Genomic DNA, 15,456 nt, shown 5'->3' with positions numbered 1-15,456 from the left:
CCTTTTTGACAAAGAATCAGTAACTATTATTGGTTCATGACCTTCACCTTTCACTTCACAACTACTTCATTTTTTTGTGAAGGTGCTTTCCATGTTTTTAACCATTAAAATCCACCATGTGAGCGAATCTTCTCTGTTATTTTATCAACATATGAGAAACTCATGATTTTTCTTTGTTTAAAAGAAGTTGCTCAGTATATCAGACTGCTGCATTAAAAAGTGGTTTTAATAATTGCGACTCATTTGCTAGGAACAGTTGTAACTTGCTGATTTGACCCTAGGCGACACTGACATACAGGTAATGCACTCATCAGCCTCCCATACTTCACTATCGTACACTGTATAGTTCTCATTTGGAAAGCAGCCTGCAAATTTAATACAATAAACTGGTGGAAGTAGATTCGTGGCTCCTGCTACGTGTCATTTGTTTACCTTGACTGGGTAATTGCTGCCAGCGGAGACTGATTTCTTAACAATCGTGTCTTGTTGCAGCTTCTGTAGTTCTGCAATCTGTCTGTCTTTCTCAGCAACTGTGATTTGATATTGATTTCGCAGTGCCTGGGACTCTGAGAGGAGGAGGTTGTTTTCCATTCTGAATATAAAATAGTAGACCAGACGTTAAACGATAAGATACTACACACTAGTGAATCAAAAGGTTAAAGCTGTACTCACTGTAAATTCTGAAAAAAGTAATGGTATTTTTTTTGAACTGTTATATGCAAATATAGAGGACTATATGAACATTCTCAATACACACTTCAGTTTAAAGTCACCTTCAAAAAAAAAAAAAAAATCAGATAAAGCCTGGAAAATGATAACATCACGTTTGCTTCATCGGCTGGGAGACGAGAGAAGTTCATTGCCTGCAAAGATACCGACATCTATTAACACAATAAATACTTCAGCTACCTAAAGAATAAGGTTGCTCAGCAAAGCAACTGCAGGTCGCGAGTGTGTCGAGTGCTGCTCACGACAGCCAGTCTACCCTGCTGCAAGGACACAAGTTTGCAAAGGAACACCCCAGACTCAGAAGACTGAAATAAACAAACATGCCACATCTCCAGAAACTGCTGTTATACACGAGCAACATCACAAAGGGCATAACAGTAATTTAAATCCTTTTAAATGCAACTTAATATATGTTTTTAAAGTTTGGGGAAAAAATGGGAAAAGACTATTCATGCTCTTCACTGGTTACGTCGACAAGTTAGAATGAGGTTTGAATATTTCGTGCCAACTCGCTCACATTTGCAGAGATAAATGTGGGGCTCGCCTTTTGATCTACACCCCCTTCCCCAAAAGCTTCTAGTATAAGACAGATACCATCTTACACAGACTTTAATTTGAGATCCAGAAATTGCACTACGGACAATAAAATGCAGTAAGGCACTAGGACACTGCCTACTGGCCTCCAATTCAGCCAAAATTATCTTCACTGAACTGATCAGAGCATGCTTTCGCACTTCAACCATCTGGACAAGTTTAAAAGCTTGAAGAACAGCAGCAGCCTGAGATGCTGTTGATTTGCCTCTACTGAGCACCACTTAAAAATGCCTACTGCCTTCCTTTGAAGCAGACCTCATGAGGCATTCACAGAATTAGGCCCGAAGTGTCACATTATTCATCTGCCGCAGTCGACGCGAGACGTGAGCAGTGCTGAAACAGACTCTTGAATCTACAAAAATAATGCTTGTGTGAAATGAAGTTAGTTTTCAATATGTAGTTGAGTCAAATACGCGACACCTCAGAAATTTCTTAAAAAAGGAGATTTGGGGGGAAATTGTTCAGCCATAATCAATCATTAAGAACGGAATAGAATACCAAGCATTGAAACAAGATTCTTAAACTGTAGTTAGGTATATCCAAGTCACCAACAGAAGGATAAACATTCAATTAAGACTGTTTGAAATTTTACATAAACAAAGAGACCATTACCTAAAGATAGAAGGATAACCACGAACAAAGACAACTCTGAAAGTTGACTTCACACGGAAATATTCTTATCCTACTTCCTGCTAAACTACACATGATCTTGGTTTGCATCAGGTTCTGAAGTCACTGAAGAATTCTAAACAAGAGCCACATGTACTCTTTGTTAATTTTAACATGTATACCTCAATCCAGCAAGCTCATTCTGGTATGATGCAATCTCTCGCTCGGTTTCTGCTTGGAAGGCTTTTGTCTGATGCAACGCCTTCTCCAAATCATCAACCTTGGTCTTCAGTTTCGATATTTCAACAGCTGCAAGGCTGGCTCCTTCTTTAGCCTACGTTTAATAAACATGGTTAGTGAACCGGAATGAAAACTGTATGATTCAAGTTTTATTAGTGCTAGAATTCTAATTACAGACTAATGCTTTTCCCCCCACTTGCTCCTGTTTAACAGGATAATTACCTAAACTCCCAAAGTTCTAAGCACGTGTTCTCTAGTCACACAATGTTTTCTCAGCACTCACATAATTTACAAAGTTAAACTTCAGAACCCATAAAGTCTCTAAGCATTCTCTGCATTAAAAAAAAAATAAATACAAAGTGATGTAGCTAATTAAAACTTACCAATCTTTCCCTATTGTTCTGAGGCATATCCAAACTACTTTTAAAAGCATGTATCTCATGGATGCTGTTACAACCAATGGGAAATGAAGCTGTGCCCTGTTTTGTTTCAGAAGTTACCTTCTGATTGCTGAGTTCCTGCAGCAATTTGTCTCGGTCATCCTGAAGACTGGCCATAGCCTTGGAAAACGCTTCAATCTGGTGAACATAATTCCCACACTCAGATGAGAGCCTGCTAATCTCCATCTCACGACTGACTAACGTCCTACAGAGATTTTCAATTTCATCAGCAATCTGACCAAGCGTAACCTTATCTGCAGCGTCAAAAATAACCTGATTCAAAAGAGAATTTTCTTTGAGCATACTGATAAGATGTAATTTAAAGCCATCCAATTCAGCCTCGAGTTCATCTCCTTTCTTTTTTTCCGTCTTGAGTTCAGATGTGTATTGGCTCTGAAGTACCTTTAAGTCCTCTATTATCCTATCTCTGTCATTTTGCAGAGCAGTCATTGCTTTCCCAAAGGCCTCATTTTGGGACCTCAGCTCACTATTTTGAGATTGAACTTCTAATATCATCTTCTCTGCAAAAGCACCAGGTTCATCTCCACCTTCAAGTGTCAAGAGAGTCTTACGGTATTCCTCATCTGCATCCTTAGTATTTCTGCCTCTTGATTTCTGGAGTTCTCGAATCTTCTTCTGAAGATTTTCTCCATACTGTCCGCCGGATACCCATTCTTTTTTCTGAACACTATCACTACTTAGCAGTTTCTCTCCAGATTCAGAAACAAGTTTCTCTTTGTTTAACGATGCAATTAAAGATTCTAAATCGTTTACTTTGGACACTAATTTTTTATTTTCATGCTCCAAAGATTCAGCAGTATCCTTTTGCAGTTGATTGGAAAGTTGCATTTCTTTCATTTGCTTTTGAAGGTCATATTTTTCTTGTTCAAGGCTTTTAATACAATCCAATTTCTGCTTAAGCAAGTCCTTCAGCTGGTGGTCTTTCAGAGATAAAACTTGGTTAAGATCTTCCCTGTACTTTATCAACTGCGCACTTAGCATCGCATTTTCAGAATGAAGATCATCTATCTGATTGAGAAGTATCCTTAGTTCTTGCTTCAAAGCATTATTCTCACTTGCATTGCCAACTATAAGTCTGTCCCGCTGACTTAAGACCTCTTGGTGAAGATGTTCCAGTTCTTTGTATTTAGAAAAAAGATCATCCCGATCATTCTGAAGAGATGACATTGATTTTTTAAAGGCCTCTACTTCACTGGCAATTGCAGCCTTATCCTGACCTGCTTGGTCTGCTTTCATCTGGAGATTCCTCAATTCATTTTCCATCCTCTGACGGGACTCCTCAGACTGTTGTCTCTCTAGCTGCAAAGACCTTAACTGAAGTTCATACTCTTCGATTTGGTTTCTATGCTGAGTCTGTACCTGATTCAGATAGTCAGAAATCTCATCACCTTTTGAAGAAATGAGTAAGGAAATTTCTTTGTCTTTATTATTTAGCATGATCTTCATTTGCTCAGAAATGGTAATCTGCTTTTGCAATTCAGCGTTAATTTTTTCCTTCTCAGCTAGAAGCTGTTGCAATTCTTGTTCCTGTCTTGTAAAACTACTTTCCAGAGCTTTTATCTCTCTTCCTGCACTTTTACTATTCTCTATGAGATGATTAAGAGAATTATTTTCTTTAAGGAGTGCTTGCAAGGCTTCTTCTTTGGACTGAAGAACACTCTCCAATTCTTGCTGCCTGTTGAAAAAAAACGTGTTTTCTTCCTTTATTCTGCAGAGCTCTTCACAGCGTTGCATATCAACAGATTTTTGCCTCAAATACAGTTCATCCTTTGTTTCCTCTACCACAGAGTATTTGATATTCAGCTCTTGAATCTGAGTAATTTTGTCTTTCAATTCATCTTGTAAAGACATTATTCTTTTATTACTGTCTTCTATCTGTTTCTCTTTATTTTGGATGGCCTCTTTGAACTGCATTTCCCAGGTTTTCATTTCAGTGATTACCCTGTCCCGGTCATCCTGGAGAGAGGACACACACTTTGTAAAAGCAGCTAATCGTGCCAAAGCTGCGTTCAGATCGGCTTGAAGCTTCTTGTTTTGAGAGTCCTTAATGTTAACCTCCTCTTGCAAACCGTGAATCTCACTAACCGCCCTATCTTTTTCTCTCTCCAGGGCACTGTGTCTTTCTTCTAGGTTCAAAAGTTCTCTCTTGTGAACCAATTTTAATTGTTGAAGATTAAATTCCAATTCTCTCTCATATTCTCTCTTTTGAATTTGTAGTTCATCTTCTTTCTTCTTAAGTTCTTTTCTCCAATTTACGTTCTCATCTGTAAGCCTGTCCACTTCATTCTTTGACTGATCCAACAAGTTCACCTGTGAAGAAAGCTCTCCCTTGAGACGAAATATTTCTTCATTTGATTTTGCAAGCTTTTCTGAAATATTACTTAAGTCTTTTTCAAATTTTTCACTTTTTGACTGTGACAGTTTCACAGATCTTTCCAAATCCAGGATCAGCTCCTGGAACTTTATAGAATCCTTTTGCAACTGGTTGATCTCCTGCTGTTTCTCCTTTAAGAGTTCTTGCAATTCTTTCGTTTTGTTTTTACTTCCACTATTATCCCTCTGAGCACTTTTCACCTTCTCCTCAAACATTTTTACAAGGTGTAACTGCTGTTCTTCTTTCTCTCTGATCACATTACATTTTTCTGCTTTTAATTCTTCCAGTTGCTGTAACAGCAAGTTATTCTGTACCTGCGCTGATTTCATTCTATCAGTAAGATGATCAACCTTTTTAACATGATTAAGCAATTCCGTCTCAAGAAATTCTCTCTCATTCTTTACTTTGTAAGAACTTTCTTGTACATTTTCTAATTCTTCCTGTAACAGACATTTATCATCCTCTAAAATCTTAACTTTTTCATTTAGACTAACAATTTCTTGTTTAAGGCTTTTACATTCCACATCCAGCTTTGTTAGACAATGATTTTTATGGTCCAAAGATTTTTCAGTTTCTTGCGCTTTTTCTGAAACTAATTGTCTTTCGTGTTCTAGGACAAGCACATTTTGTTCTTTTTCAGAGAGTTTATCCTTTAACACATTAATGTCCTTTAACAATGATTCATTCTCATATAATGCATCACTGATTTTAGATTGCATATCAGTTTGGTACACCTCCACTTGAACTTGGAGCTCTCCCAAAGCTGCTTTAGTTACAGTGATGTTGTTATGAAGGATGTCATTTTCCTTCTGGATTTTCTCCAAAGCATGCTTTAAGTTTTCAGAAGTTTGTTTCAGCTGCTCATTTTCCTCCATTAGCTGATGATTCTGATCAGTGAGTTCCTGGAGACGATCCTGGTGTTCTTGCATCCTTGCCTCTTGCTCACGGATCTGCCTTTCTGCTTTACTTTGTAATTCGTCGACCTCAATTTTCTTGGATTCACCGAGTTGTTTCAGTTGACTCTTAATAAGCTCATTTTCATCCATGAGTTCTTGTAAATGCTTCTCAAGAGCCTCCTTCTCAGATTCTCCTTCCCTGAGCTTTTGAATAGCCTCTTGCTTCTCTTTTCTAGCGAGATCAATAACTTGCCTCATATCTGCTATTTTACTACTGATATTCTCATAAGCCTGAAGAAGTGATTCATACTCCTGCTTTAATTCACTATGTTTAGCCTTCCATCCTGTTAATTCAACTGTCTGAGAATCTTTTAAGGTATTTAGTTGGAAAGAAAAGGCCTCTTTTTCCTGAACTATAGTCTCCATGGTGGATTTAAGACTTTCGCATGCCGCAGTGAGGTTTTCATTTTCAGTCAACAGTCTAGCATTTTCAGAAACGAGCCGCTCCTCTTCAGACAACAGAGAAACAGTACTTGAACCTTGTTTTTCCCTACCAAGCTCTAACAAGTGCTCAAGCATACCCGTCTTGTTCACCAGTTCTTCCCTTTCCAACATCAGCTTGTCAATCTGGTCTTTCAGACATTTATTTTCTCTCAGGGCTTCTTTACGTGATATTAAAGCCGCCTGTAATTTTCTTTGAAGGCGCTCTCTGGACTTCTCTTCTGCTACAGTTCTTTGCTCTTGTGGTTTAGCATCATTAACATTTGATGGTTTTGCCAGTGGCTCTTCAATCATTTGCATTTGTTTCTGGGTATGACATTCTGTTGCTTCTCTCGGCTTAGTTTTCCCAGAGTAATCGGTCTGAGATAGTTGAAAACAGGTGCCTTTGTCTTGTAACTTTCCTTGAAAGGAATTACTTTCCAAACAAAACTCTCCCAATTCTTTTTCAGTATAATTTCCTTCCTTAAGCTCTTTGCATGACACCACAGGTCTACTCATCTCAGCCTTCTCACGTAGCATACATAGCTCTGCCACAAGTTTTTTGTTTTCTTCACTGAAACGTTTTACCTCATTTTTCATATTAATTAGTTCCAAATTGGACTTTTCCAAACAACTGAGAAGTTTCTCTTTTTCACTCTTCATTTCTTCAAATGCTGTTTTGTAATGGTAGGCTTCTTCACGGCCCTCCTTTATAGCTTCATTTAAGAACTCTTTTTCCAGATCAAGTTTATCTTTGAGATCCGTAAGTGAACAACGCAACGCTCCTATTTCCTTGTCCTTTTCTGCAATCTCCTTCTTAGCTTCAACTCTCAACCTCTGCAGTTTCTCCTGGCTCATCTTGTAATCCTCTTCACTTTTTTTAGTAAGTGCTTCTTTCTCATCATTTATGTGTTGAAGTGCTGTCTTAACGTCTACAGCTTCAGCCTCATACGCCTTCAGCTTTTTCTGTAGCTGCTTTATGTCCTCCAACAAGCTGCCCGTACATTGCTCCTGGTACTGCTCCTGCTGTCCCAAAGAGTCTAAGCTGACGGTTCCTCCTCTTTCATCACCAAATTCAACCAATATTTTTCTCAACTCTTTCTTTAACATTTCTGTTTCCTCCTGAAGTTTTGCGTAATTACTTCTTAGTTCTTTGAACTCAGTGTCTTGACTGGCCACTGATGTGATCACGTTTTCTGACACTTTTAAGGATGCAACCTGAACCTTGCTCCTTGGTTTGTCTGATTCCAAATTCCTTTGGTCAGCTGCTGCTTCTCCCAGCACTGCCTGAGGTGAAGCCAGCTCTTTTCCTAAAGGGTACTCTTCTAACTGATTGAAGTCAAGCTCTTTACATTTCATTTGAAGAACTTCCCAGAGTGCTTTATGTTCTTGTTTGAGTTGCTCAAGGTGGGTTTTTTGTTCATCAAAATCTGCTGCAAGTTTAGTGTGCTCTTCCCTTTCTTTCTGAATTTTTTCCATCTCTTCTTTCCTGACCAAAAGCTCCCTCTGTAAGGCTTCTTTTTCTTTTTTTAATTGATTCAAGACATTAATGTCATTGTTAGGGTCCAGACACTTCTTCCTGTCCCCAGCACTTAAACCAGGCTCTTCTGAACAGGAATTTTTCAGCAATTCTTCCTTTTTCTTAACTTCAGACTTGACCTTTTCAAGGGCTAAGAGCAGCTGAGAACGTTCCTCTTCATACGCACTTGCTTTTTCATCAAGCATAGATTGCATATGAGCGAGCATGCAGTCCTTTTCCTCTAAAGATTTTAGGTTCTGCTCACATACGTTCTGTTTCTCAGCAATGACGTCATTTAGCTTTGCAAGATTGTCCTGAAGTTCTTCTAAATAAGAAGCTTTCGAAGACAAAATTTCAGTCAAATCACTTATTTTGGCATCTTTTTCTAAAAGTTGTTGCTTTAAAGTTCCAAGATGAGACTCAAAATCTTTATTCTGTACTTCAACCAGTTTCAGCTTGTCTGTTAACTCATCAACTTTTTTCAACAGTTCCTCTGCTTTTTTTTGCTCTTTTTCTATTTCTTCCTGCCCACTCTTTTCTAGTTTTCCAACTTTCTGCATTAGATCTCTTCTTATTATCAATGCTGCTTGAAGTTTCTTTTTCAGATTCTCTTTTTCCTTGCCCATTTTCTCAAGATTAAACTGCATCTCCTCTTTTTCGTTCACTAAATCTTTAAACACAGCTTCCCTACTGCTTAACGTAACCTGACTATGTTCCAATTCCTTCTTACAATCCTCAAGTTCCTGCAATACTCGGTTTAGCTCTCCTACAGAACTATTATGCACAGCTTCAAGGTCTTGCAGTTTGGTATTTAACGTATTTCTCTCTTCAGAAAAATTCAGCATTTCATTAGACAATGATTCCATGATCTGGGTAACAGAACAGTCCTTTTCTTTCAGTTGCTGGCTTAGACCAGAAATTAAAGCCTTCTGCTGATTTACCTGGGAAGTTAAGTTTTCGATGAGTTGATCTTTTTTCCCTATTTCTTCAAGGAGACTTGCTACTTTTTTACCTTCAACTTGCAATTTTTCTTGACTGTTTCTTACTATTTCTTCTGATTTATTTATCTTGTCTTGAAGAAATTCAACCTGCTTATTTATTTCTGCAAAAGACTCTTCCCTTTCTTGCAAGAGAGACTGTTGTTTACATAATGTTTCCTTGACTGTGACCATTTCTTTTGATAAACATTCAATTTCAGATTGGTATTTGCCCTTCATCTTTTCAATATCATTTTGCAGCAACTCCTTCTGCTTCTCAAGTGACTGCATACTTTTTAATTCATCTTTCATGGTGTCTATTTCTTTCTGTTTTTCTAAAAGCACCAGTCGCAATTGTTCTCCTTCTGTTTCTTTGCTCAAAATAGTGGTTATAAGAGCGGAGAATTTTTCCAACTGAATTTTACTATCACTTAGCTGCAGTTCAGAATCTGAAGTCTGTGCCTTCTTTTCTTTACATAAAAGCCTACTACTAAGTAATGGAGATAAGCTTTGAGTTAATTCCTCTTTTATAAGATCCAGCTCTTGCTGCAAAGACTGGATTTTGCTATCTTTTAATTCCATTTCACTTTCTAAACTGCTTAATTGCTCAGCAAGATTATTATTTTGTAAAGTTGCCCTATCAAGTTCAGTCACCCATTTGTTTTCTGACTCAAGTAGATTTTGTTCTAGAGTTTCAAATTTAAGTTCTAATTTAGAAAGTTCTTCACCCTTCACACTAACCTGCATCTGTAACTTCTCTTTTTCAGTCTTCATCTGCAGTTTGACAGCATCTATCTGCATTCTTGAATAATTCTCACTGGTTTCTAGTTTTTCATTGATTTCTCGGAGCTCTTCCAATTCCTTTTGCAAAAGATTTTGAGATGTAGTAAGTTGTGTGTTCTCAGCCATCAGTTTATCAGCATCTTCTTGCAACCAATTTTTTTCTTTCTCTAAGGACTCTACCTGGCGCTGCAGATCACCTATTAAAAGTGCATTGTCATGGCAGTCTTGAGATGATTTGGAATTTACATTGTTCAATTCTAACGTCAAACATGCTATGTTATCTGCCTGTTCAGCACACTTCACATGCAGAGACTCCACAGCCAATTCTTTTTGCTGTAGTTGTTCTTTCCACGAAATTACTTGCTCTAGTGCTTTTTGGTGTTCGCCCTTAAGAGAGTCAAGTTCGATTGTCAAAGAATCAATTTTCTTCTGTTTGGTATCAAGCTCCTCGTTCTTTTCCTGAAATTCCTTAGTAAGGTTTTTCATGGCTATATCACTTTTCTCTAATTTTTCTCCGAGAACCTCAATCTCACTAGAAAGAACATTAATGTTGCCATCTGCCAACTGTATACTGGTATCTTTCTCTTTTAAAGAATTTAGCAGTCCAGCAATAACTTCTTCTTTTTCCCTAAGAGCTGCGTTCAACTCAGTTCTTAATACATACTGTACTTCAATTTTCTCCTGAAGAGATAAAAAGGCATTTTCTTTCTCATGGACTAGTTCTTTAGATTTCTGTAGCTCTTGTGTTAGCTCATGTACCTGATTTTTGAGCTGAGAAACTGAATTTGTCTTCTCTTCATCTTTTCTTGCTTTCTCCTCCAGAGTTTTGAGGAGACTTTTATTTTCCGTGAGAGATGACTCTTTTTCTGATAAAGACTGGTTTATCTCAATTATTACATTCTTCTGCTGTTGTATTTCTTTTTGCAAATTCACTTTCACTTCCTCCAGTTCTACCACCTGTTTCTTTAAGACCTCACATTCATTGTCTTTCTCTTGAAGTTGTGTCTTTAAATTCTCACTAGATAATGAAATACTGTTGATAGCTAACTCTTTTTCTGAAAGAAGTACTTTTAATTGCCCCGCTTCAGAGGTTAAAAGCTCCAACTGTTTCTGTTGCAAAACAGAAGATTCCTGTACCTCAGCAAGCTGTGCTTTTAAACCGATGTATTCATCCAACTTCTGTTTTAAAGACTCATCCTTCTGTATAATCGATTCATTCAACTGGGATGATTTTTCTGTCACATTTCTAAGCTGATACTGAAGGTCAGAAATAACCTCCATATTCTCAGACAGTTGAACCCTAAGTACATCAGACTCTTCAGATTTATCTTTTAATAACTTTAACTCTTGGGCTTGCCTCTTAAGCTCATTTTCTTTTTCCTGCATTGCGTGTCTAAGCTGGTTGGTTTCAAAACCTAGGGCTTGTATTTGGTTCTGCAGATCTGAAATGATTTGCATATATTGCCCCTCTCCTGCCATTTTACTATCTTTCATTTGCTGAATCAAAGCCTCCTTTTCAGAAAGGAGAGTTTCTTTTTCTTCAAAGACAATTTTTAAGTTTTCTTTTTCAATCAAGAGGCCATCAATTTGGTCCTTCAGAGCTAAAATATTATGACTTTGTTGGGACAAGTGTGAAGTTAAAGCAGCTACTTCGTCTGACTTTTTCATTACCGCAACATTAACTGTTTCGATGTCTACTTTCAATTTTTCATTTTCTAGAGCTGCTGTATGCGCTTGTTGCCTTGCTGAAGTAATTTCAGACTGTTGCTGTACCAACCGTGACTGAAGAACTTCACATTCACGTGACTTCTCGCTCAATAAGCTTGAAAAGTTCTCCTTTTCATGCTTAAGCACATCCAATTCTTTGCTTACTAGCTGTAGCTGATTATTTAACACCGTATTTTCTTCCTTTTTTTCAGACACTTGCCTATGAAACTTCTCAAGTTCTGAAGCCTGACTTTTTACAGTCAGGTCTCTTTCCTCTGCCAACTGAGATAATCTTGCTTTTTCATCTTTAAGATTTTTTATGTCATCCTGCAATTCTACAACACAAAACTTACTCTCTTCCATTGCCTTATGTAATGAATCAGTTTGAAGGATTTTCTCTTCTAGAGACCTGTTCGCAGCTTCAAAATCCAAAGTTAGGCTTTGAATTTGTTCCTGCAGTAGCAAATTCTTTTCCTTACTATGGCTGAGCTCTTGGATTAGGCTACTGCATTCAGATAACTTATTATTTAACATTTCTTCTTTATTTATTTCTTTGTCTCTAGTATCCTTCAGCTGAATGAGAAGTGATTGCATTTGTTCACGCAACTGTTGGGTCTGTTCCTTGCTTTCAAACAACTGATCAGCTAGCACATTACATTCCTTTGTTTTCTCCTGCAGCTGTTCTGCGACTGAATTTTCTTTTTGCTCGGCAAGTACTGAAAGCTGTTCGATCTCTTTTGCCAGGGTGTTTTTATCACAATTTAGTACTGAAAGAGCTTTTTCGTATTCAGCAGTACTAACAGATAACTTATTCTCTATTTCTGCCACAGTCTGGATTTTCTTTAACAATTCACATTCTTTTACATCCAGGAGTTTGGACAAATTCTCATTTTCCCTGATTAGCTGTTCCTTCTCTTTTTCCACTATATCTATACTTTTTTCCAGATATTCATTTGCTTTTATTTGCTCTGCCAATTTTTCTTCTTTCCCTTCAAGATCCGCCTGCAATTGCTTATTAGCTGAAGCTTTCTCCTGTGTCTCTATTTCCATCTTGTTAATTTGTTTATGTATTTCATTTAATTGGTTATTAAGTTCTTTGCAACATGTCTCTTTGGCTATCAGATCTCCAGTTAATTTAAGTTTAGTCTCTTCATTTTGCTGCTCCAAAACCCCAAGCTTCTGCTCTAATGAAATAATGAACTCTTGTTTCTCTTGTAATTCTTTTTTAATTGTTTCCTGATGTTCAGTACGTTCTATAAGCTTCCTAGATAACTCAGCCAACTCTTCATCTTTTTTAGCATTTTCCAAAACCAGTTTGTTGTGTGAATCTTTAATTGATTTTAACTCCTTTTCAAGCGACTGTGCTTTACTCTCTTTCTCTGTAAGCAAATTATTCCATTTTTCCTTTAGAGTATTGTTTTCCTCAAGCTGAGATTTCAAGTATTCAATTTCTTTTCTGTGTTTATCCTCGGTTTCTTGTAGCTTTTCAGATGACTTACTAATTTGTTCTTTCAGCAAAGTAATTTGTGACTCACACTCTGCCAGTTTGTTATTGTATGCAACATTGTTGGCTTTGATTTCGGAACGGAGATCCTTAATTGTAATGCTGTTCTCACTGCTTTGTCTTATCAATTCCTCGTTTTCTTTGGTTTTAGCTTCATTATCAACGCTAAGTCTTTCTAGCTCTAGTCTCATTGTATTACTTTGCTCAGAAAGGACAGATATCTTCACGCTTGCATCTCTTACATCGGCTGTTTGTACTTCTTTCAGTAAATGAGTTTCCCTTTCAGCCTTTGATAAAGCTTCTTCTACCCCTCGTATTTCTTCCTCTTTGCATTGTACTTGACGCTTCAGGATGATAACCTGTTCAGAATATTCTGTCATATTCAAAGACAGGACAGACATCTCCTTATCTTTTTCTGCCAGTGCTTCTTTAAGATTATCAATTTCTCTTTCACGTTTCTGGAGATCTTGAATAAGTTGAGATCTTTCCTCTAAATGGCTCGTATTCAATTTGTCAAGCTCTTCGTTTGTCTGGTCCAGATCCAGCTGCATCGACTCTACCACGCCATCTTGTTTCAAAGTCTAAACATCAAGAAAATAATGTTACAAGTATGCTTCAAACATATGTTAGAGGGAGAATGGAAGTTACACTCCATGTAGAACAAGTATCTGAGGTAATCAATCTGTACCCAACTGTATAGTCACAAGATAACCATGTTACTCTTTAGATTGTTTTAGCATACAGGAAGTTTAGCCTACGAAACTTTTAGCAGCTAATGCTGACATTTAAATGGACCATGTCAAAAGAACATAAAATATCTTCCCTTACTTTATTTTAACGAGTTACCTTTTCCTTCAGTGTAGCAACTTTTTCTGTTAGATCACTGATGACTGTTTTCTGCTCAGTGTTCTCCACTTCATAAACACTGCACTTCTTTAAGGCTTCGTTCAGCTTAGTATTAAAAAAAAAAGTCAATGTGATAGAAATATATAGAATTATATTAAAATCATGACGTTAGATTTGTAATATTGAGATTACATAACAGTGGAGTTTATACTTTGAAATTAATAAACGAAGATAACTTATCATTCCAATAAAGCACAAATACTTTCATGCAAAGCTCTGTGATGGGTGTAAAAAAAATCCTTACACCCAACGTAAAGCAAAGCAATTACACGAATTGAACAAAACTGTAAAGAAACAGCAAAAACCTTCAGACACAGTAAACAGCAATATTGCTGCTGGGACACAAATAGAAAGTTATGGCTAATGCTCGCTAGCTCTAATAAATTAAATGCTATTTAACAGTAACTTAACTTACTTTTTGCTCAGTATGCACAAACTTTTCACCAAGCTCTTTGTTCAGAAGATCCTTTTCTTGAAGCAGTTTCCTCAAAGTTTCAATTTGTTCTAGTTTTTCTGTTGTGCTCAACAGTTTTTGTTCTTTTTCTCCAAGTGAAGTTTCAAGGAAACTATTTCTGTCACTTAATCTAAGAAGAAAATACATATTTAGATAATTTTGAAAACAAAGCTTGTTTCAAGCTTTCTAGACATATTAGGTCTAAACTATGTTCCTAAAAAAATAATTGTTTCTACACTTTCCATTTAAAACTTCAAAGTACAAAAATTAACATTACTGCAAACGGAAGCAGGAAACAAGTAACTGTCTTTCAAGTGTTTTAAGAGATTATACTTCTCAGTAGAAGCTTAAAGCAAAGAAAGTGAATCCTGTAGAGAGTTGTAAAGAACCTTTATTTTACCCTTTAAGCTGCTCATTCAAGCCCGAGATCAAAATTTGATGCTTTTCCACATCCCGCATTTGTTGGCTGCGTAATTGGGTGAGTTGAGTTTGCAAACGTTCATTTTCATTCTGCAACAAAATAACAATGAAGAGGATTATCACATACAAACACACAGAATAGCACAGGATAACTGGAGTCATGAAAATCTGACTCTTCGGGAGATTTACATCCTACAGAGTAATCGAGACCATTATCCAGCACTTTGGCAGATGTCAGTGCAAAAATACACCACTAATATCACGAGTTTAGATGTGATATTAGTTCAAATAGATGCAACCCACCTGTCAGAAGTATCTCCTTCAGCAATGCTATGATAGCATGCACTCAAGGATGATTGCTGTATACTCAAAGCAACACACACACTCATACTGTGTTAAGGCAGCTTACTTATCTTAACAGTGGAAGCTACTGCTTTGAAAAAATTCTTTTCTCGTTGGTTTGAGGACAGTACCAAACTCACAATTTTTTTTTTGCCTATTTTTTTAGGTCAAAGGAATGCAAAAAGCTGCATATGGGGGATTGTGGAGAAAGGAAAAAGGAAGCAAGCTTCATTCACACAGCTTTTTTTAAAAAAAAAAAAAAAAAAAAACCAACAACAAACACCACAGTACAAATCTCCTACTCTAGCCAGATCCACTGCACCAATTCAAAAATAAAACCACAAAAAAAAAAAAAATCTAACAAAAGCAACCAAAAGCAGAACACATCTAGAATCAACAGCAAATATGACAAACATGGCAAACTTGTCACCTCTAATGAAAATAAGCTAGCATTTTGGAGG

General features: G+C 37.0%; 1 protein-coding gene across 1 annotated transcript in view; it reads right to left on the bottom strand.

Moving 5' to 3' along the window:
- Positions 1-15,456, bottom strand: part of LOC309674011 (uncharacterized protein) — a 46,461-nt gene that overhangs the window by 7,804 nt on the left and 23,201 nt on the right. Inside the window, exons 18-23 of the mRNA XM_082485916.1 lie at positions 14,634-14,743; positions 14,195-14,363; positions 13,720-13,824; positions 2,673-13,454; positions 2,115-2,266; positions 433-592 (exon numbers count right to left, since the gene is read on the bottom strand). Coding sequence (XP_082342042.1) covers positions 433-592; positions 2,115-2,266; positions 2,673-13,454; positions 13,720-13,824; positions 14,195-14,363; positions 14,634-14,743 — 11,478 coding nt within the window. The remainder of the gene's footprint in view (positions 1-432; positions 593-2,114; positions 2,267-2,672; positions 13,455-13,719; positions 13,825-14,194; positions 14,364-14,633; positions 14,744-15,456) is intronic.

This window comes from Vanellus vanellus (assembly GCF_965231255.1).
Source record: "Vanellus vanellus genome assembly, chromosome: 6".
Classification (NCBI taxonomy): Eukaryota; Metazoa; Chordata; class Aves; order Charadriiformes; family Charadriidae; genus Vanellus; species Vanellus vanellus.
Note: the sequence above shows the minus strand (reverse complement) of the source record. Positions and strands in the feature narration are given on the sequence as shown.